Source organism: Bactrocera neohumeralis, chromosome 3 (genome assembly GCF_024586455.1).
Source record: "Bactrocera neohumeralis isolate Rockhampton chromosome 3, APGP_CSIRO_Bneo_wtdbg2-racon-allhic-juicebox.fasta_v2, whole genome shotgun sequence".
NCBI lineage: Eukaryota > Metazoa > Arthropoda > Insecta > Diptera > Tephritidae > Bactrocera > Bactrocera neohumeralis.
Genome location: NC_065920.1, coordinates 73,127,446 through 73,149,810, shown reverse-complemented (window position 1 = coordinate 73,149,810; position 22,365 = coordinate 73,127,446). Strand labels below are relative to the sequence as shown.

At 34.7% G+C, this 22,365-nt stretch overlaps 1 protein-coding gene across 1 annotated transcript in view; it reads left to right on the top strand.

The window, feature by feature from the left end:
- The window catches only part of LOC126752848 (ATP-binding cassette sub-family C member Sur), a 53,403-nt gene that overhangs the window by 14,536 nt on the left and 16,502 nt on the right, over positions 1-22,365 (top strand). Inside the window, 9 exon segments of the mRNA XM_050463844.1 lie at positions 967-1,235; positions 1,383-1,558; positions 1,658-1,876; positions 4,559-5,684; positions 8,570-8,673; positions 10,569-10,706; positions 12,788-12,950; positions 13,014-13,801; positions 13,803-13,978. Coding sequence (XP_050319801.1) covers positions 967-1,235; positions 1,383-1,558; positions 1,658-1,876; positions 4,559-5,684; positions 8,570-8,673; positions 10,569-10,706; positions 12,788-12,950; positions 13,014-13,801; positions 13,803-13,978 — 3,159 coding nt within the window.

Sequence of the window (22,365 nt, the reverse complement as noted above, 5' to 3'; positions counted from 1 at the left end):
ACCTAATCGTTAGCTTAGCAAACCGGGCTGTTTCGTTAGCAAGCTTCAGATCCATTTATTCAAATAATTTTGAGAATTTTTGCTGAGTTGACTGTTCATAGTCGTTCAAAATCCGGATCCTTTCCGGTTATGTAGACTCTACTGTTATGGAACGGACAACAGATTCGAATTCGGAGAGATTTGTTCAAAATTGTGAAGTTTAACTAATATACTAATAATGGGTTGTCAAAAAAGTCTTGCGGTATTTTTATTGAATTTTTTTTTTTTATTGAAATTTAAATGAATTTTTGATGACTCATGCCCAGCTCTTGACTGATGCTACGGCTGCTACTATGCCGGTCTCTTTCGACCAATTCAGCGATTTTATCACAATTTTCGACAACAGGCCTTCCGGAGCGTGGCGCATCTTCGACCACTTCTACACCAGAACGAAAACGTTAAAACCATCGTTGTGCAGTGGAAATGGAAACTGTGTCGGGTCCATAAACTGCACAAAATTTATTGGCGGCTTGAGATGCATTTTTGCCTTTTTCGTAGTAGTACTGCAAAATATGCCGTATTTAAATTTAACGACTTAAAAGAAACGACAATCAATCGAACACGTGTTAGCGCGTGAAATGAGCTTTCCAAAAAGGTATAGCATGACCCGATGCGACGAATAAAACTAGAACTACGCGCTTTCAGCGCCAACTGGCGAAAATACGCAAGACTTTTTTAACAACCCATTATTTCAAGCCAAGTAGCTGTTCAAATATTTTTTCCACAGTAAAACTCTCCATATGGAGATCAAATTTCACACGAACGTAAAAAAGGTCATATCAACCTATTGAAATAATTCAGATAAGTCCGGGTCAATTTTGATCATATGATATATGCATACATATACGCGTATTACAGTAAACTATTTATATATTTAAGTTCACACCAATAATAATTACAACAACAAATTACATTCTTTACTTCTAGACTACATCACACACTACTTTTGTATCACAATTTACGCGCTGCTGCGGCGTTGCTGTTATTTTCTTTAAACACAATAGAACTCGCACGTGCTTTGTTGCCCTTATCAGCCGAGCAATCACAACAAAAAAATACAGATGATAATAATATAGCGGCAAATATGACTTATTTAGTTGTTGGCAGCGATTTATTGTGGAATGCTTTGGCTGCGCTGAGTCTCACCTTAATACTAATGTGGTATCATCGCGTGGTCGAGGTGAAGAAATCGACAAGTGAGTAAAAATAAATGAAGCGAGATAAGATAAGGAGAAAAAGATAATGTTAGTTATTAAAAAAAAAAAACAAGTAAAAATACTCACAAAACCAGTTTTATTTTAGTTTATGATTTTTGTTGTTGTTACTTATTATCTCTACTATAGATTACCTATACTTCACCTGCATCATTGAGTTATTTATATCCTTCGTGCGCATTTATGAGCTTGCTGAGATCTCTTATTTTCAAAGTATTTACGAAATGGAGGCTTGTCTTGAAACCTTATCCGTTATGTCACTGCTCGGCATGGCGGCTATTGACGGTTTTACCATCTACAAAGAGGTATAAAAAAGTTTATGAAGAGACATTTAAAACATAATACAAATACTTTTGGCAAAGATTTTTATTTCGAAATTTTTTTTAATTGTTTACGATTTACAGCGTTTTCGACCCGATTATTTAGAGGATTATGAAAAAATCGGCTATAAACACACATTAGCTACTTTTTATTCCAAAGCTTGCTTTTGGTGGCTCACACCTTTGCTTTGGTTCGGCTACAAAGAGCCATTGGAAGTTGAAGATTTGGGTCAGATGCGTTTGGAAGACAGCGCGCGTGCGCATTACGATCAATTTTTATTGATTTACAAAACGGCAAAGGTGGTAAGTGTAATGTCAAATTTTAGTAAGAGAAATTTTATTTAAAGTATATATATGTATGTATTTTGGGTGGATAAAAAACAAATGTTATTTTCGCATTCAATTTCGTAAAAAATCCACAAAACGAAATATATTTTTAAGTACTTGGAAGGGAGATACAAATTGTTCTATTTGATAATAAAAAAAGTTGAAAACCGTTAGGCTGTTTCCCCCTGCAATTTTTTAGAGTACGAAGCGACAAAAAACATTCGCTTTATTTTTTTTCAGTTAAATTTTTTTTTAATTTATACAATTTAAATTAATTAATTAAATTTTATTATTTTAATTAATTTTATTTATTATTATTTTATTTTTATTTTTAATTTATATTTATATTATTTTTAATTTAATTTCATTTAAAATTTTTTTTTATTAATGTTTTACTTTTAATGTAAATTAAAGTAATTATAATTAATTATAATTGTAATTAATTTAATTTTGTTTTAGTTTTTTTTTAACTTTAATTCATTAAAAATAAAAATAATTAATGGTTAATTAATTATTTTAATTTTCTTATTTTAATTAATTGCATTATTTTACTTAGGTAGGTAGGTAGGTAGGAGTGCAGCCCTATCGGGCTCAATTAGCACTTGATGTGCCATTTTGATACACTATTCGTAGAACCTTTTGTATCTGCTATTACGTTTCACTTTCTCTCTCAAACCATTTTGAGGTTTCGATGAAACTATTTACATATGTCCGATATGCTTTTGGTGGAAATCCATTCAAGGTTTGGTGGTTGGTGGATTCCGAGTGTTTTGTGTCGGATCTGTGCTAGAGCTGGGCATTCGCAGAGAAAGTGGAAGATTGTTTCCTTGTTCCCTGCTACTCCGCAGCCACGGCAGATGTCGTTGTAGGGCATACCCATTTTGGACGCATGTTCCCCAAATGGCCAGTGCCCTGTTGTAGTAGCTGTTATTCTGTAAATACTTTTTCTTGACCTATTTAATAAGTCATTGGTTCTTTTTTTTTACTTAATTTATAATAATTTTTTAATGTTATATAATTTCTTTAAACTTATTTAATTTAATTTATTTATTATTTTTTGTATTTTTGTACTACGATAAGTTGAAGTTGAATTAAAATTTAATTAATTTTGTTTTAGTGTTTATTATTTTTAATCTATTTAATTTTAATTAATTAAGTTTAATTTTCATTTATTTTACCAGATTTAAATATATTTTTTACTTTATTTTAGTTTCTAATGTTATATAATTTTATTTTAAATAATTAAGTTAATTAATTATAATTTGTTTTATTATTTTTCTGCAGATAATTATGTCTTACACTTTATTTTAATTTTTAGTGGAATATATTTAATTTCAGTTAATTTATTTAAATTAAATTCACTTGACACTAATTAATTGATTTTATTATTTTAATACATTTAATTCTATTTATTTAGGTATGTATCTAATGTAAATCAATTTAATTTAGCTAACTAACATTGTATTTTTTACAATTAATTATGTTTTTTACTTCATTTACTTACTTTATTTTTCGAATTACATAGAATTTTATTTTAATTAATTTAATTTTAAGTAATTAATTTTAATTTTGTTATTTCAATTTATTTCATTAATTTTTTAGAGTTAATTGTATTTTTTACTTTATTTCATTGCGTTTTTAATTTAATATAATTTAAATTATTTCATCATTATGTTTTTAATTAATTAAGTTTACTTTGTTATTTTATTAACTTAAGGCATTTAATGATATTTTCAACTTTATTTTAATATTAATAGAAAGTGTTTTAATTTAACTGATAAAAAATATTAGTTAATTAAAATAACATAAATGATGTTAATTATAATTACTTATTTTTATTAAATAAATTAATAAATTATAATAAATTAAATATCATTATAATTATTAATTCTGCTTTTCATTTTAATTAATTGATATTTTTTTCTATAGTTAATTATATTTTTTACTTTTTTTAATCGCTTGTTTTTATATAATAACATAAAATTTTATTTTAAAAGATTTGTTTTTATTTAACTAACTTTAATCTTTTTATTTTAATTTATTTCTTCTACAGTTAATTATGTTTTTTATTTTATTTTTATTGCATTAGACTTTTATTAAAATCAATTAAATTAAATTTAATTTTGATTAATTAATTTCATTTGAATTTAATTTGGTTAATTAATTTGATTATTTTTCTGCAGTTAATGAAAACATTGGAATATTTATCATTTTCGTTCCTTAATGCAATAAAATTCAATTTAAATTTTTTTGAAATATATTAATTTTGTTTTCATAATTTAGTTTATATTATTACTAATTAGACTTTTACTGAAATTAATTAAATTAAATTAAATTTTTGATTTTTGAATAATTAATTTTAATTGAATTTAATTTTGTTTAATTAATTGTGACTAATTCAACTTTAATTTATTTAAAGTATTTGAAACTTATTACTCCTTTTTTATTTTAATTTATATTATTATTTTTGTAGATCTAATTATGTTTTTAATTAATTTAATTTTTATTTATTTGAATTTAACTTTAATTTCTTAATTTTTTATTTCATTTACTTTACCACATTTTATTTAAGATAATTTCTATTTTAACTTTTTTTATACATTATTGAAAATTTTTGAATTTTGAAATTTTTTTTGTCATCACTCACTTTATTTGCAGAAAAATGGCGATCGCCCGCCGTCGCTGTGGCTTTGCTATTTACGCAGCAGCTGGCGCATGTTTACATTGGGCGGTCTGTTAAAGCTCTGCGGTGATTTATGCGCCTTGATTGGCCCACTTGCCATACAGCAAATTGTGCAATATATCGAAAGCATGTACAGCACGACTTACGCGAGCTGGTTGCACTCTAATAACAACAACAACAACGGCGCCAACAATCCAAATTCCACTATCAATGACAGTCCATACACACCGGGGCGGGCGTTGAGGTCGAGTGTGGGTAACCACAGCTATGATAGTAGTGAAATTGTTAGAAATAGATCAATTACGCCAGGGGGAATTCAAAATCTCTATAGTGACCACAGAAACAACACTAGTAATAGTAGTAGCAGCAGCAGATTTGGCAATTTCCATGACAGCAGTCGAATTAGACTGCAAGCGGCAGCAACAAATTGGATATCAAATGCCTTGGCGGCAGCCTTAACCAACACTAATACATATAGCACGAGTGGCAGTAGTGGTAGTGGTAATGGTAATGGCAACAACAATTACAATATGCATTACATCAGCGGCCCATCAGCAGAGGCCGCAATGATAACTGAGCCCAGCCGTGCGCTGAGTGTTGGTCTCAGCAGCATCATCAACACCAGCACAGATGATAACAATCAAATGTTGAACGCCGGCATCGATTACAATGACGCTCAAGTGCAAATTTACTATCCGAATTGGTTAGATTTAGTGTCGAACGGTTGGGCTATCGCCTGGCTGGTGTTGTTGGCCGCTTTGGCGCAGGGCGCATTCTCACAAGCCTCGACACATGTACTCAACATGACAGGCATACGTATAAAGACGTCGCTGCAGGGCTTAATCTATCGCAAAACATTACTGCTCAATTCAAGTGTTGGACAATCAGCTGCCGGCGGCGTTGTCGGTTATAATGAAGCAAGTGCGGCGGGTGTTGGTGCGGGTGGTGGTGTTGATGTCACGAAAGGAAAATATTTGAAAACGCAAGCTAATGGAGCTGTTAATATTGCGACTGCGGAGGAAGGTAGGGCAGGTGGTAAAGCTGATGTGGCTGCGGACAATGCGAAGAATAATGGTGCGGAAAAGGCAGCGGATGCCAGCGGTAAGTTTTGGGAGGACGACCGTTATTAAATTATCAAAAAATATCAATATTTGGAATCCTACAAAACGTTTATAATAGAACACTCGCGGTAGATTGAGGAAAAATAAAAAAATATTTGAAAATAAGAAAATACTTACTAAGGAAAATTAGTCCTTATAATTATTCTTAGAAAAGTTGAAAAACTGTTAGGCTTCCATTACTCATCCAATTTTAATACAAAAGAACTATTTTTGCTAGGTCTTTGGTCCACTATTCTAGAATTCCGTTTCGATATTTAGGGCGGCAATAAGTATTTACATAGTCTCACCGCCTGATGGCGCAAATATCGCCAGAGATACCACTACCTTTTAGTATATTTTCAACTTAACTGATAGGAGATTATAGACACAGTTGTAACTGTCGACGAAACATGGAACCACTGGTAAACATTAGAGGTCAAGAAATAGCCGAAACAGTGGACTTGAGCCGGCGAATCTGCTATGTAGAATGCGAAGATTGTCCTATCGAAGGGAAAGTGATGGCCTTTCTTTTGGAAACTACAAGGTACGATAAACATTGACTACTTCGAGAAGACCAAAACAGTCACATGGCTTCACATGATGGCCTTTCTTTTGGGAACTACAAGGTACCATCAACATTGACTACTTCGAGAAGAGCGAAATGGACCATGGATTCACATAACGTCTCGACGTCGACTGAACGGGTGGGAGATTACAGAGACACTTGTAACCGTCGACGAAACATGGATCCACTGGAAATAGCCAAAGCAGTAGACTTTAGCCAGCGAATCTGTTCCGTAGAAGGCGAAGATTGTCCTTTCGAAGGGAAAGTGATGGCCGTTTTTTGGGATCTACAAGGTACAATCAACATTGACTATTTCGAGAAGCGCGAAATGGTCACAGAGCTCTATTATGCCAAATAATTGGGCCGATTAGCCACCAACATTCGACTCTTCACTCTTACTGCGACCGCAAGTCAAAATTGTCCCAGACACCTTCGTGAAATAATGGCATGAGAAAGTAGTTGACACTGCTGGCGTTGGGTCAGCTCACTCTGTTAAACAAGCAAGACCGTAAGGCTTCTTAACTGTCTTTGGAGAAACTAGGGGGAGTTTCTGGCTCGTTTCGTGATCATCAACAAAGCCTGGATCCCCTGGTATATATCACAGAAAAAGGAATAGTTTAAAGAATGGACTTCGAATGGAGAATCACCTCCGGAGAAGTCAAAAGTTGTTCTATCGGCTGGAAATATGATGGCTACCGTTTTGTGGGATTTACGAGGTGTGAAAAATTGTCCTAAGGCCAATTTATTGATTCGACTCCAAACTATAGAAGAGCTCATTTTGCTCTTCCACCAAAAAGCAAAAGCAACACGTAGGAGGACCAAATTGTTGTAAGGCTAATTTATTGGTCCGATTCGACTCCAAATTATACTAAAACTGGGCTTATTTTGCTCTGCCACCATGAGAAGCATTGACTTGAATTTCGGCCGTCCTCACGGCACTTAATGAATATAAAGAGCATTCCTCAGATTTGGCTCTGTGTGAGTTCTTTTGGTTTTTAAACCATAAAAAGTCATACGCCAGAAAATATTTAAGTCAAAGAAGACAGATCTCCAAATCGTATTTTTCAGATCATTTAAAGAGTTAGGCTGAGTCAAGTGCTAATAGGAGACTAAGTTGAGTAATAAATAGTTATTTTTCTAAAATTGTCGATTTTCATTAGTAGACTTAGGACTTGTCAGTCCGTATTCTTATTTATTTCATGGAATTTATTATTTGCATGGTTACTGATGGGCTTAGGGACCTTGATTTAAGATTTCGATCTAACATTTTCGGGGAATATCTTTCAAAACTTAAAATAATGAAACATTTTCGATTCTACCATTTTATTTGGGAGAGTGTGTATAGCTAAAACGAGACTATGTAGAGAAATAAATTGGAATTTTTCCAAAATTTTCGTATTTCGCAGTAGACACAGGACTCGTCAGATCGCCCTTGGTTTAAGAACGCTTTTGAAACTGATTCAAGTTTTCGAAACAATAATGTCGTGAAATTTGTCATTCGCTTAGTATTTGAGCTACATAGGGACTCTGATTCGCGACTCCGACACAAAAATATTTTGGGAACGTAATATAACCAAAAGTTTTCGATTCTTAACACCTATAATAGAGTGATTCAAAAAAAAATTTTTTTTTTTCGTTTGGTACTCGGAAAAATAGGTTCCTAGACACCTCTAAGAAAGCCTATAAGTTTCATCATTCATAATAACTTTTTTCATTGAGTTATAAAAATCATAAGAAATAAAAAATTTTCCCAAAAATAATCAAACTTTAACCGTTAATATCTTTTAAACGTTTGGGTTTACGAAAAAATCATAATAGACCTTTTTTGTAGAGCATTCAATTTCCTACAAAATCTAAGGAACAAGATATTTCTTCAAGTAGTTGGAAGCGAGATATAAATTTTTCTATCTGATAATAAGAAAAAATAGAAAACTGTATGTAGGAGGACCTTCCCGTTACAATTAAGAACTCATGCTTGGAGAGGCTTTCTTAGAGGTGTCTAGGAACCTAGTTTTCCGAGTACCAAACGAAAAAAAAAAAATTTTTTTTTGAATCACTCTAACCTATAACCTTATAAAAAGTGTCAGTTAGAGTTCCCAAAACCGCAACATCTTAATTTAAGAAGTTTCAGTGCACTGTAGGCCTTCACATATCTACACAACATATTTTACTCACTTATACACTTCCAACTAATTGAAGTTAATAACTGTTGGCATTAAAGTGCATAAATTAATAAAATATGCATGACAATTGCTTATTTCAATTAGCTCTTAGTTAAAATATCAATTTTAAATACATAAAAATGAAAATTCCTTCATTAGGCTTAAGCGATGTGGGTGCCATCACCAATCTGATGTCGGAGGATGCGCTGAATGTGATGTCATTCTTCTGGATAGCGCACTATGTCTGGGCCATACCACTTAAGGTTTGTATGTAAACACTCACTATGTATGTATGTAGTAAACAACGCATACGTGTATGTGTAAGTATATGTGTGCGTGCTAATGTTGACGCTCGTAAGTGCAGCTGCATTTTCTTTTCGGCAATGAATTAAACTTGAAATTGCAATTTAAAATTTATTTCATTTTATTGCTATGTAAATTGCTTTTTCTTAAACTTATCCTGATTTATTTGCATACATTCGACAGTGTGCGTGCGTGCGTGTGTGTGTGTGAGCGTTTTCATGTGTTTGCCATTTAATTACACGCATACACAGACAGATAGTTCGACAGACATTTGTATTTGTTATCTGCGTAATTTGTTTATGCTGAAATGCTCGAGTAATTCCCTTGATTTTATTCAATTCGTCAGTTGAATTTTTTCCTCACAACAACTTTATTCACTGCAATGCTTTAGCAATACTTTGCATGCTTCGTTATTTCAATACTACATTACACACACATACACACACACACTCACATACACATACAGCGCATAAATGCATACGCTCTCGCATATGTGTGCGTGCAAATATTTGACTCATTTCAGTGCTGGAAATAATTTTCGTGTAATGAAAACGAAAATGGAAATTGTTGTGTTAAATATCTTAAATTCTGACATTGATAAACTATTTATTGTGGCCATTGTCTGCTGGTGTGTGTGTGTGTGTGTGTGTAACACACATACGTGTTTAAAGTTACATCACAGTGCTTTTAATAGACATAAAAGTGTAAAGAAAATATTATATTATTTAATTTAAATAAATTTGTCTAAACAAATGTCAAAAATATTCATAAACAAAAGTTGTTGTTGCGCTTGCCTTGATGTGGTTTTATTTACAGTGAATGCCAAAGTTTAGATTAATAAAGCGAAATTGATTACAGTAAATATGAATGACTTGCTGTGCTTTGAGAATTTACTACAATGAAAAATATACAGTAACATAATAAAATTGTATGAAATATGAAAATCACTTATTTTTAAACTCATCAACAATTATTTCAATATTTATTGGGCAGTCGAAAAAGTCTTTTCGTATTTCTAATCAAATTTTAACTTATTTTTTTATATTTATAATAATAAATAAGCAAACAAATATGTAACATTTTGGTCGACCACTTTTTGCCTTTTTTCGACTAGAGACATTATTCCATCAGTGTAAATCGAAATTTTCGAAATTTCCAGAACCGAAGCGAGCGAACCATTGTTGTGGTACACGAACTCTTATAGCATCGTCTCCGTAAACTACACAAATTTCATTGGCTTGCGTGGCATTTTTTCCTTTTTTATACAAACATTTCAAAATATAGCAAAATTTTTCATTATTTTTACTCATTTTTGAGAGTTTTTTCAATTTTCCCGAATTTATTTTTTTTGAAGTTAAATGAAGCTTAAAATCTCACCTTTCCAACACTATATGGTATGACACTGGAGACTGCAACGACATCTATTATCAAAATACGAAAATACATTTTATTATTTATATTATATATGGGAACATATATTGTTTGCTAGATAGGTTAAAAACTTTTTGATCTGACTGAGGCATGGCGTTGCATACAAGAAATCTGTATACTTGCCTTAGTGTTAGATTAGGTTAAATCGTAGGGTTGATATTCGCGACAAACGTAGCGCTGGATCTCACTTACATGGCTGGGAACGTTGATACTTTGTTATGCACAAAAATTTCTAAAAATGTACCACCAGATCCGCATAGAACGACGAAGCCATTTCAATTTGCCCAAAATGTGTTAAGGCGGTTAATAACAATCCCAGCCACTTGGGTAGGTCCGCCGAAGGTATATCTATCTACAAGTATATAACTATTAATTTTATCTTATATGTCATAATTATGTCACTTATTCTTACTCCCAATTTCAGATCGGTGTGGTTATGTATCTGCTTTACCTTAAATTGGGCATAAGCGCTATCATTGGCTCATTTGTTTGTATTCTGACGATGACACCCCTGCAATTTCTGATCGGACGTGCCATGTCGATCAATACGGATAAAGTTGCGGTATGTATTCCTTATTATGTTATAATACGATTTTTGAAATGTTCGGTTCATTCTTAGAATTTGATTGAGTACCCAACTAAGTTATTGAGAAATTGTGTGAAAGTTGATGCGTCCAAAGTTTTGAGAAAGTCTGGGTTATACAAAATAATAATGTGCGCTTCTTAGCTGAAAAAATCATTAACTTATGCATATTTTTCTACTCTCACAGCGTCTCCTAGCGGACCTAGAACCAAAGGGTTGTGTGACAGTAATTTTTTCCTAAAAATCATTTCCAAGTTTATCTGATTTTGCGTTAATACCTTGTCTTCAATAGCTTATTGAGCTAAGTTGACATTTTACATTTTTAATTTCAAATATTCACTGTTTGATGATTTGAATTCAAGTTCTGACAGACCATCAGTATAAGATTTTGATTGTGCTCAAGCTGACTCTGAGTTTGACCTGAAAAATTAGATTATCTATGTCGCTAGTTTTCGGAACTTCCAGAGGCCGAATATATTATAAATTACATTTTTAATTCTACGAGCATGAGGATAAATAACCAGCAATAAAAATCGTATAGAGTGATCAATTTCGAGAATCCCTACTTTTTTAAAGAAAAACACAGGAACTTCAAATTTAAGCGGTAATGTTTATTATTATTCGAAAGAACATTCTTTGGCATTTGTTTTTCGCAGATTAGCTTTCTCAAATATTGGCCGAGACTATGTCTCAGATGGTCCATCCGTTGAGTTCAGTTTTCGATGACTCGTTCCTGCATTTCAACTAGTAACTGTCGAATCACGTGCGTGATGTTTTACTCCAAGGTCTAAATCGAAGCGGGATTGTCCCCATAGACTTTAGACTTTACGTATCACGACAGAAAAAAGTCTAACGGTGTGATATTAAGCGTTCTTGATGGCCAATCAACCGCCCCAAAACGTGAAATTATCTGCTCACCGAAATGTTCTTTCAATAAATCTATTGGTTGATGCGTTGTGCGCGAAGTGGTGCCGTCTAGTTGAAACCAAATGAGAGATCAATAGTTATAATTTCAGGCATCAAATATTCGGTTATCATGGCGCAATAACGGTCGCCATTGACGATTACGTTCTCACCGGCATCATTTTTGAAGAAATATAGACCGATGATTCCATCAGCCCGCAAACCAAATCAAAAGAAGTCTTCTGGATGAAATGGCAGCTCATGAATCTCTTCAGGTTGCTTTTCGTCCCAAATGCGGCAATTTTTCTTGTTTACGTACCAATTGAGCCAGAAATGGGCCTCATCGCAGAACGAAATTTGGCTAGAAAACGGTGGATCTTTTTGGGAACATTTTAAGAGCCCATAGAGCAAAGCTGTGTCGCTTGGGAAAGTCGAACGGCTTCAGTTCTTGCACAAGCTGTATTTTGTACCCTTTCAATTTAAGATCAAGTCATCAAGTCGTTCCTTATATCAGTTCGAACGGCTCCGAATCGACTCTGTACGCTTTTCGTGTACACTCGCTATATTTTCTTCATTCCGTGCTGGACGTGGTGTATTCGGTTGCGAATAGTCAGTAGGCCGATTATGTTGACAATAAGTTGAGCAAAGCGTGAGAACACACATTCTTTACAAAACGTGAATTTTTGTAATAAAGTTGAACGATTAGTAAACCTTTTTCCGGCGCAAGTCTTTCCACGATGAAATGCCAAACAATACTGAACAAAAATATAACAGACAGCTATTGAAAAACGTAACTACACTTGGATCATCCGTTATGACATTTTTGGAGACCTTAGGCTTTCGAAAGCCACCTCTGACTATTTTGAAGTATTGTAAAAGTATTCTGAGGATGCCTAAACAAAGTTTGAAAATTTAGAAAAATTTTTAAACACTTGTTTGAAGTTTGTTCGGACGAAGTATTTTAAAAATGAAGCATAAATAGGGTATGAGATGGCGACGCACATTTTGATCTATCCCTCCCTATACAAGTGTGTTTATCGGACTTAAGTTGTACATATGTAGATGTACCTATAAATTACTCCTTATTATTTAAATTTTTAAAACTACATTTTTAAATCAATTTTAAGCGCCTCCGACTAACATTTTCTTCTTTATAGGAATGCGCCGATCAACGTCTTAGAATAATACACGATGTCTTAATGGGTATCAAAGCCATTAAATTTAATGTTTGGACCGAGTCATTTGTGCATCGCATTGATGAGAAGCGCAAGAAGGAACTGAAGTATCTGGGCTGGGATTCTTTCTACTTTACTTTAATGAGTTAGTGGAAATTTTATAAAATTATTTTATAAATGCTAATAAATATATTTTCTACTCTTCCAGCCATACTCACACACATCTCCAGCGTACTTATTAGCTACGTCACTTTGGCCGCATATGTGGCGCTTGAAGGTGACGAGGCCGAATTCACCGCCAGTCGTTTATTCTCCGCTTTGGCGCTATTTCAACAGCTAACGGTGCCACTACTTATATTCCCCATAACCGTGCCCATTATTTTATCCGCAGTGGTGTCCACCAAGCGCCTCGAACGCTTTCTCAGCGCACGCGAAATACACAAACAATTCGAGGGCATACGTCACATGGCGCGCATTCTGAGCAAAAGTGATGCCTCACTGGACTTCTACGAAGTACAGGGAAAGTCGACTAACGACCTAACGATAAGTGAAAGTGGCAGCGGCGATAGCGGCTTGGGTTTCGTTGGCGATAAGCATCGCGTGCAACGTGAAAATAAATTGAATGAACGCCTGGCGTTGAAGCTGCACATACCGGAGAGCCCCGCACCGTTGGCGCACTCCGAACCACAAACGCCGCTCACAACAAACGATCCATCAATAGTCGATAAACATTTGCTAACACCGCGTCGTAATAGTGAGGAGCATTTGCTTGGCAGTGCAGTGGGCCGTAAGTTGAGTCAACAGCGTCGCGATTTATTGCGCAATAGCCCGTATGTAGTAATACGACCGCGCAAGTTTCCCGGTGGCGCGATAGCGCAGCCGCATGCACAACTCACGCCGGCACAGCAATTGGCGCATAAACGCATGGATTCGTGGAGTCGCGACTCGTTGGTGCTCAAGTTACCGGAAGATATGGCGGTGTCGGTGCGTGATGCTTGCTTTCGCTTGGAATCCGCAATATCCGGAGGTGCGTCTATTGACTCTACGCAATGTGACAGTGCCGCGTAGCAAACTCACCATGGTGGTGGGTAAAAATGGCAGCGGCAAGACATCGCTGCTGTCAGCTTTGCTCATGGAAATGCCACTGCTGCGTGGCGATATCATCTGGAATAAGTGAGTATTTGTTGTTTTGACTGTGAATATATGTTTAGTATGTGAAGGTAAGAGTATATTGTACCATTTGACCAAATACAACTGGTCAAACTGATAAAAAACGAGATTTTCACATATTTACATAACTACAAATCTCTGTTATCGCCTTCAAAATGGAATATCATTCAGTGCCCTCAAGGAATTTTGAGTGAATTTTGTTGTTTATTCGGTTTCGGCTCACACACATACAATCTATTTTTTTGAAAAAAGGACCCAGCTAAGTTGTCAATCTTTCTAGGAATCAATGATAGACTGCACAATGGGTTGAGTTGATCCATAAGAAATGTTGAGATTCTCTGCAATTTCGCACGCGCTTGACGAAATGTGATTAGGGGTACCCTATAAGGGTTGTTAACCACCTGCTTAAAAAACTTGAGAATCGTTTCTGCCGGGTGATTGCCTGTGCAGACGATGTAGCACTTATGGTTAAAGCAAAGTTTCTGAGTACCGTTTGCGAGTTGACGCAAGGGTATCTCCGCATCGTAATAAATTGGGCAGTCGGAAGCGGTCTCGCCATCAACCCAAGTAAAACCGAGATGGTTTTATTTACTAGAAATATAAGTTTACGGTGGTTCCGCTGCAGAAAGTGAGAGACATTCGTCTGCAACCTGCGGATACATTAAAATATCTAGGGCTCATCCTAGATAAGAAGCACTCATGGAAGCTGGATGACGTAGAGAGAGAAAAAAGGCATCGATTGCCTTTTACCGCTGCAGAAAAGCTATTGGCAAAAGGTGGGGTCTCTCACCAAAAGTGGTCCTCTGACTCTATGACACTATAGGCAAGCCCATTATGTTCTATGGAGTCTTTATGTGCTGGAGGACTCTAGAAAAGACCACACTTGCAAGGAAACTCGAAAGCGTTCATCGGGCGGCGCTCATCAACATGTGTGGTGCACTAAGGTCCACTCCGCCATCTTACACATTGTGCCCGTAGACATCATCGGATGGTGAATGGCTGTAAAAATTGCTATTGGACGCACAGAATCCGGGTTCTTAAAAGAACACGTATCTGAACACTCGCAAACCCTCTCACGCTTGGATTGCATACCGGATCACTTGGATCATGGAGTCGCCAAACCATATGTGCCCATATACCGACGAGGGAACTGTAGGTGGGAAGTAGCTGTTGGAGGAGCCGTTATTTACGTATGGGTCACAGCTTGGGTGGAAGATTATTGAAGGGGTTTACTATCAGGAGCTCTCTATCAACCCCAGCCTCAGACTTCCTTCCTTTTGCAGTATCTTCCAAGCCGAGTTGCAGCCAATAAGGCAGCAGCAGATATACTGTTCCGGAATGCAGCCTCCTTTAGAGAAGTGACCATTCACTCAGATAGCAGAGCGACGATAATAGTCTTGAACTCATTAACAGTGCGTTCAGGGTGGGTCGAGGAGCTGATTTCTTCTTTTCTTTGCCTTCACAAAGGACTCCATATATAAGTCCACGTACGATCTTTGATTTCGTAACCTAGACCGGATCTAACTTAGTAGAAAAAACTGCAATATTTTTATTTAAAGGCTATTATTATATAAAGTACTTCATTTCAAGAGAAAAGAATTAGGCGCCTAATTATTATCCAACAAATGAGCCAGGAATAACAACGTTTTTCATAACCTCGAAAAAAGTTGTTGTGCTAGGTGACCAGCCTCTCATCACTGGATCATCTGAAATCAAAAAATCAAAATGCTTTCTTTAATTTATTAGTTTGTCTTTCAATTGACGAAAGTTTTTTTAATTTTTCAATTTTTGGTAGCCATTTTGAAAAGCCAAAATGTGTATACATTTTGACAAAAATCGACCTATTCATTAAAACTATGTAAAATTCTTAGAAATTATAATTTTGGAAAAACTCGACGTCATTCAAGCTTTATGTATATGAATATTTGTACAAAATTTCAAAACGATCGATGCGCTAGTTTTTTCTATAGGCTGGTCACCGACTTTAAAAATGACATATTTGGGAAAATCGATTCAAAGTTTTGTACACTCAGCGCAGCTAGTTAGAGGTACCGTTATTCAACCTGCTGTAACTTCGATAGTTTTTCTCCGAATGACCTAAATCTTTAACACAATATTCTTGAGATGTTGATGGTTCAGAAAAAAAAATTAAAAAAAAATGAAAAAAAAGTTGTCAAACCTTACCCCCTTTACCCCCTTAAAATCCGTAAGAATGTCAAATATGTTCCAATATTATAACTTTTGAATACCATACTCTGATTCTTTCTTCTTCTTTGAATAAGGAATCTTTTACTCCACATCCTTTATTATTCTTCGAATAAGTCTCACCCGGCTTGAATGGTTAGTCAATCGAAAATATGTTACGTATACGACTTGGCGAACAAAGTATAGAAGTTTTCTAGCATGTAAAAAATAAGAGTTATATGTTTGTGTGCATGATTGCCATCTTCCCTCATAATTATGATCAAATACATTATTGTAAGCATTTTTCCAAACCGTAATAATTCCTCGAGAGTCAATGGCGATCTTTGAGTGCATATCTGTTATTATTAGTCTTGATTACTTTTCATCGGTCATTTGAAGGCGATACATAAACCATCAATACGCGCCTAAAATCTTTGAAATCCTCCCTTCAACCCCTAATTCTCTTTCTAATAACCAAAATTATCACAATTAGTATTCAGAGCAAATGTTACTCATACGACATGGTGCGCCAAGCTTAGAGGCGTTTGTTTCAATTCCTAGCAATAGACAGACTGAAGTACATATATTAAACGTCTGTGACATTTTAAGCATTTCATTGGATAAATCCCTGGCTGGAGCTAAGACAATTACATATATATAAAAATATATACATATATATGTATATATATATAAAGTATATATTTGCGGTTGTTGAAAAAAATTGAGAATTTACCGTCTGGTGCTTCCAGTTTATAACTAGTATGTATGTATGTGATTTTATTTACACCTGTACGTCAACTTGAATTTTACGCTACCTAAATATGCAAACATATGAGTATACAAAGCTATGTTGTTAGCCTATGCTCCTTTGTTTGTGTGTAATGATTCTTAAATACTGAGACTGCCGTCAGCTGCTTGGTATTCTACTTCTTAATTTTTTGTATTCCCTAGGTTTTCTTTTTAATTTATAGAATTCCACATATTACAATTATTTTGAAATATTTATTTATTTAAATTTAAATTTATTGTGGTTCTAAAGCACTTGCAAGTAAAAACCGCTTTTTTCGAGAATTTTTGTTGTAGAGACATTTTATTTAATAAATAAAAATAATACGCATTTAAGGAATTTCATGTATTTTAATAATCGGTAATTTATTTTAAAATAATTGGAAATAGCTTGATCCCGAAACCGATCTTCAGAAAGACCTCCAAAAAAGGTGTCTTAGGTTGAGGAAGCTTTTTGTGCCTAAAAAGAACTCAAATTAAAATCCAAAAAAAAAATTATTATGGAAGATGAATACAGCTAATTGAATCTCCCAGGGTTTTGACAAAATAAAAATTTTTCTTTTTTTGTGTGAAAGAGATTTGCACTACAGGGTGGTTCAAAAATTGATTTTAGTGCGAAAAATATTTTATTCTTCCATCATTACGTAACAACATATCTTAAAACCTGTTTAAAAATTTCAGGTCGATCGGATTAACCGTTTGGGAGAATTCTTCCTCATCGGCTCAGAAAACAGCGTTTCGAGAGAAATCCGTTTAAAGATTTGAGTTAGAATTTTTTTACAGAGAATATTTGCAAAAATATATAAATTCAATGCATAGACAAAATTCAATAATCGGCTATAATTCCTTAAAGCATAAGTCTTTTCGTATTTTTAATCAAACTTTAACTTTTGTTTTTATATTTATAATGAACTTTAATGAACCAAATATGTACCATTTGGGTTGACCACTTTTTGCCAATTTTCCACTAGTGACATTATTTCATAGCGAAAAAGAAAAGTAATTTTCCTAGAAACTTATTCCATCAGGTTTATCTTGAAGCCAACTTTCTCAATTAAGGGAGTTCTGCATTGACCGAAACAAATGATAGTCCGATGGTGCAAGGTCAGGGATGCATCAAAACTTCACAGCCAAGCTCTCCCAGTTTTGTCGAGACGAAGCTCTTTCTGTGGATCAGTTCTAGCCGTTTTTTCGATTGCTTGCTTCAATCTCATCAGTTGTTGACAGTAAAATGTAGAAAGAATCGCTCGACCAGGCTGGAGCAGCTCATAGTGGATGATTCCTTTCCAATCGCACCAAACACTCAGCATAACCTTTCGAGGCGTCAATACTGGCTTTGCGACCATTTATTGAGCTTCACCACGCTTGGACGCACATTACTGTTGTTTTTGATCCACTTTTCGCCTCCTGTTACCTTTCGCTTCAGAAGTAGTTCGATTTTATTTCGTTTCAGCAAAGAATCGGAGATGTTAATTTGGTCCATTAAATTTTTCACAGACAGTTTATGCGGTACCCAAACATCGAGCTTCGTTTTGTAGCTAGCCTTTTATAAATGGTTCAAAACCGTTTGATAATGAATGTTAAGTTTCTTAGCGATAGCATGGCTGCTTATATGATGCTCTTGGTCAATCTTTTCCATAATTTCATCGACTTTTTCAACGATAGGTCGACCAGAGTGAAGTGCATCTTTCTCATCAAAATTTCCACAACGGAAGCGAGCGAACCATTGTTGTGCTACACGAACAGATACTGCATCGTCTCCGTAAACTTCACAAATTTCATTTTTGGCTTGCATGACATTTTACCCTTTTTTTACAAAAATTTCAAAATATAGCGAATTTCTTCATTATTTTCACTCATTTTTGAACAGCTGTAACTTTTTTCAACTTCCCTGAATTTGATTAAATGAAGCTCTAAAATCTTACCTTTCAACACTATATATATGACACAATGTTCTCCTGTGCGGAGATATACAACTGCAACGACATCTATTGACAAAATACGAAAAGACTTTTTCGACTACCCAATATAACTATAAATCTCCTTAAAGCATACAATGTCTACATATATTATTTAATTTTATATTAAATTATTTATAAAATATCAAAATTTTTATACACGCATATTTAATCAGCGTACGAAAATTTAATTTTCTCTTGACATAAAATTCAACCGTCAACTTTAAATAGATATCCATGACAACTCAATTTTTTTCCGCAGCACATGACTAACTACAGTTTCCTTTTCTTTATGCATTCATGTGGCTTGTAGCAAAGCAACTACATTCACATGCAAAAAAATGACTATAAATGTCCATAAGCTTGTGTGCGACGTAATAATAAATTCTCACCAATGTGGCAATTTATAATAGCAATTGAAATTATTGCATATGCGTGAATGCCAATTGCACAAATACACATGCACATGCACCCATATGTGAGCAACTGCCGTTATGGCTCATATAACACTATTCCACAGCACACAACTACACACACACACATATATGCGTGTTTTTACATACATGAAATTGCATTTATAATGCAGCAGCGCTACTTTAGCACCGAGAGTACATTTGTAGGTTTGCGCATAACTGTGATTCCAACGCTGCGCACATCAGCTGCAGTCGCACATTTCGCATAGACCCATAAACATTGATTCTCTCACTTTTTTCTGGGCATTTTTTCTGTTTTTTTTTTTGCATTATCTACTTTTATTGCGCTATTTCGCTAGCCATGGCTTGTGGGGACACACACATTCACATCTCATTTACACATTACACCCATCAAACTGCCCCTTTGTCTGGCCGCCTGTCTGCATTGCTCAGCAAACGATTCACTGACTTTTACCTCCTCAACTACTGCACCCGCTTTTTGCGTCGTCTTACAAGTTTTCTTTCGCTTTACCTCTACTTCGTTGGCGCTAGCGTCTCGCACAATCCCTGCTTTATCAAGCATGCCACACTTTTTCACTGCGATCTTTAGTGTCTGAAATCTTTGCTGCGTTTCGGTGCAATAAAATTAACATACAAACATTTGTTATAAATTGCAATGACGTGCTGTGCATGGAAATGGCCGCTCAAATATGTTGAATGACTGCTGCATTTCATTGCGTTTTCATGCGAGTATGCGGCACGGCCACAGCGCTGGTTAAAAAATCATATAGTATATACATACATACATAGCAAATGGTCAATCTGCGCATAGTTGTGTGCGTGTGTGCATGTGTGAGTGATGGGATAATGTGATTTAAAAATTACAATAACATTTAATGCGAATATTGAGTACTTTAGTGGTGCGACAGCGCGTATGAGTAACGTGCATGAGCTGACAGAAGCACTTCGTTGCGAAACAAACAGACTTACATACATTTATGCTTGTAGACATATGTTTATGTGCAGAGCTGTACATTTGCTGCGTAAACTTAATATTACAACAACAAAAAATTTAAATATAAGTGAAAAATACTGTGTGCGTTTTTTGCGAAACTCTTTGATCTTCTAGTTAATAGTGCAGATTTCTGTATTATAACCTTAAATTCAGTATTTTGCACAATGTTTACAATAATCATATTCATTCATATCACAAACTTTTGACACTTTCTTCAAGTCAATTACATCTGGTGGCGATTACTTTGAAGGCGACAAAATAAATATTGATGATTAATTAAATAGTTTGCATTTTCTTTGCAATTTCCGGGTACTGTTTTGTCACAATGTATGCTGATAAACTGTAATATTGATTGCGAGTATTTGGATACATTTTCAGGTATTATTACAAAACCATTGATGGTGTCATGAATTGTGAGCACAAATGTATCCAAAACCGTAAGATCGGTCCAGGGCAACACAACCACTGTAGACCAGCGTTATTTTATTGATAGAGATATGACATTTAATAAAAATAATTAATTGCTTTACACTTAAGAAACAACAGTAGTATTGCCCAGTCCTCTCAGTCCTAAGTAAGCTAAAGTTAGTTTAATTTCTTTTCAATATTTCAAATATTTTTGTTAGCTATAAAAGTAATATTGGTAGTCGAAAATGGCAAAAAGTAGTAGACCAAAATGGTACATATTTGTTTATTTATTTATTAGCATAAATATAAAAAAATAGGTTGAAGTTTGATTAGTAATACGAAAAGACTTTTTCGACTAGCCAATATCATTCTTTAATCAGTAAAATCGACTTTAAAACATTACAATTAATTATTATTTATATTTAATTTGCTACATCAAGACTGCACTCTTATATGTAGCATCATAACTACCTTCTATGTGGTTCCAAAATTCATAATAGTGGTAACTCTATTTCCGTTTGCAACAAAGTTCAGTTCAATGCAATAAATTTAACGCACAAATCGACTTTGCGCTCAAACGTTGCAACACCGCAAAAGTAACTTACGTAATATAATTAAAACCGTTATGTGTGCTATTACTTTTGCACATATGTACACATAAAGCTTTTATACATATGTATATATGTATATAAACGCAGCATGTTACCGCTGGCAACTAAGTTGTAAGGTGCTTATGTCTTCTAAGTAAAATTTATATTTCCTGCAATTTACCAAAATCGATGCTCAATATAAGGGCTTGTACATTCGTAACAACGGTGCATGTTTACAGTTATCGCGAACGTCATTTATTTTGCTGGCAAGTAATAACAACAAACACATAAATAAGGGACACCGAAATGGCATTACGAGTAAGTGGTGTATTTTTGAGGAAGACAAGGGTATCGAAGGCGAAATTAAAATATAGTTACATATATAGGAACTCAAATCAAAAGAAATATATAACAAGTAAGGAAGGGCTAAGTTCGGGTGTCACCGAACATTTTATACTCTCGCATGATAAAGTAATAATCGAGATTTCATTATACGTCATTTACATATTTTTCAAATACCGTATTTGTGTAAAGTTTTATTCCGCTATCATCATTGGTTCCTAATGTATATATTATACAGAGATGGAATTCAAAATAGCGCTATATTGGAAGAAGGCGTGGTTGTGAACCGATTTCACCCATATTTCGTACATGTCATCAGGGTGTTAAGAAAATATTATATACCAAATTTCATTGAAATCGGTCGAGTAGTTCCTGAGATATGGTTTTTGGTCCATAAGTGGGCGACGCCACGCCCTTTTTCAATTTTTAAAAAAGCCTGGGTGCAGCTTCCTACTACCATTTCTTCCGTAAAATTTAGTGTTTCTGACGTTTTTTGTTAGTCGGTTAACGCACTTTTAGTGATTTTAAACATAACCTTTGTATGGGAGGTGGGCGTGGTTGTTATCCGATTTCTTCCATTTTTGAACTGTATATGGAAATGTCTGAAGGAAACGACTCTATAGAGTTCGGCTGACATAGCTATAGTAGTTTCCGAGATATGTACAAAAAACTTAGTAGGGGGCGGGGCCACGCC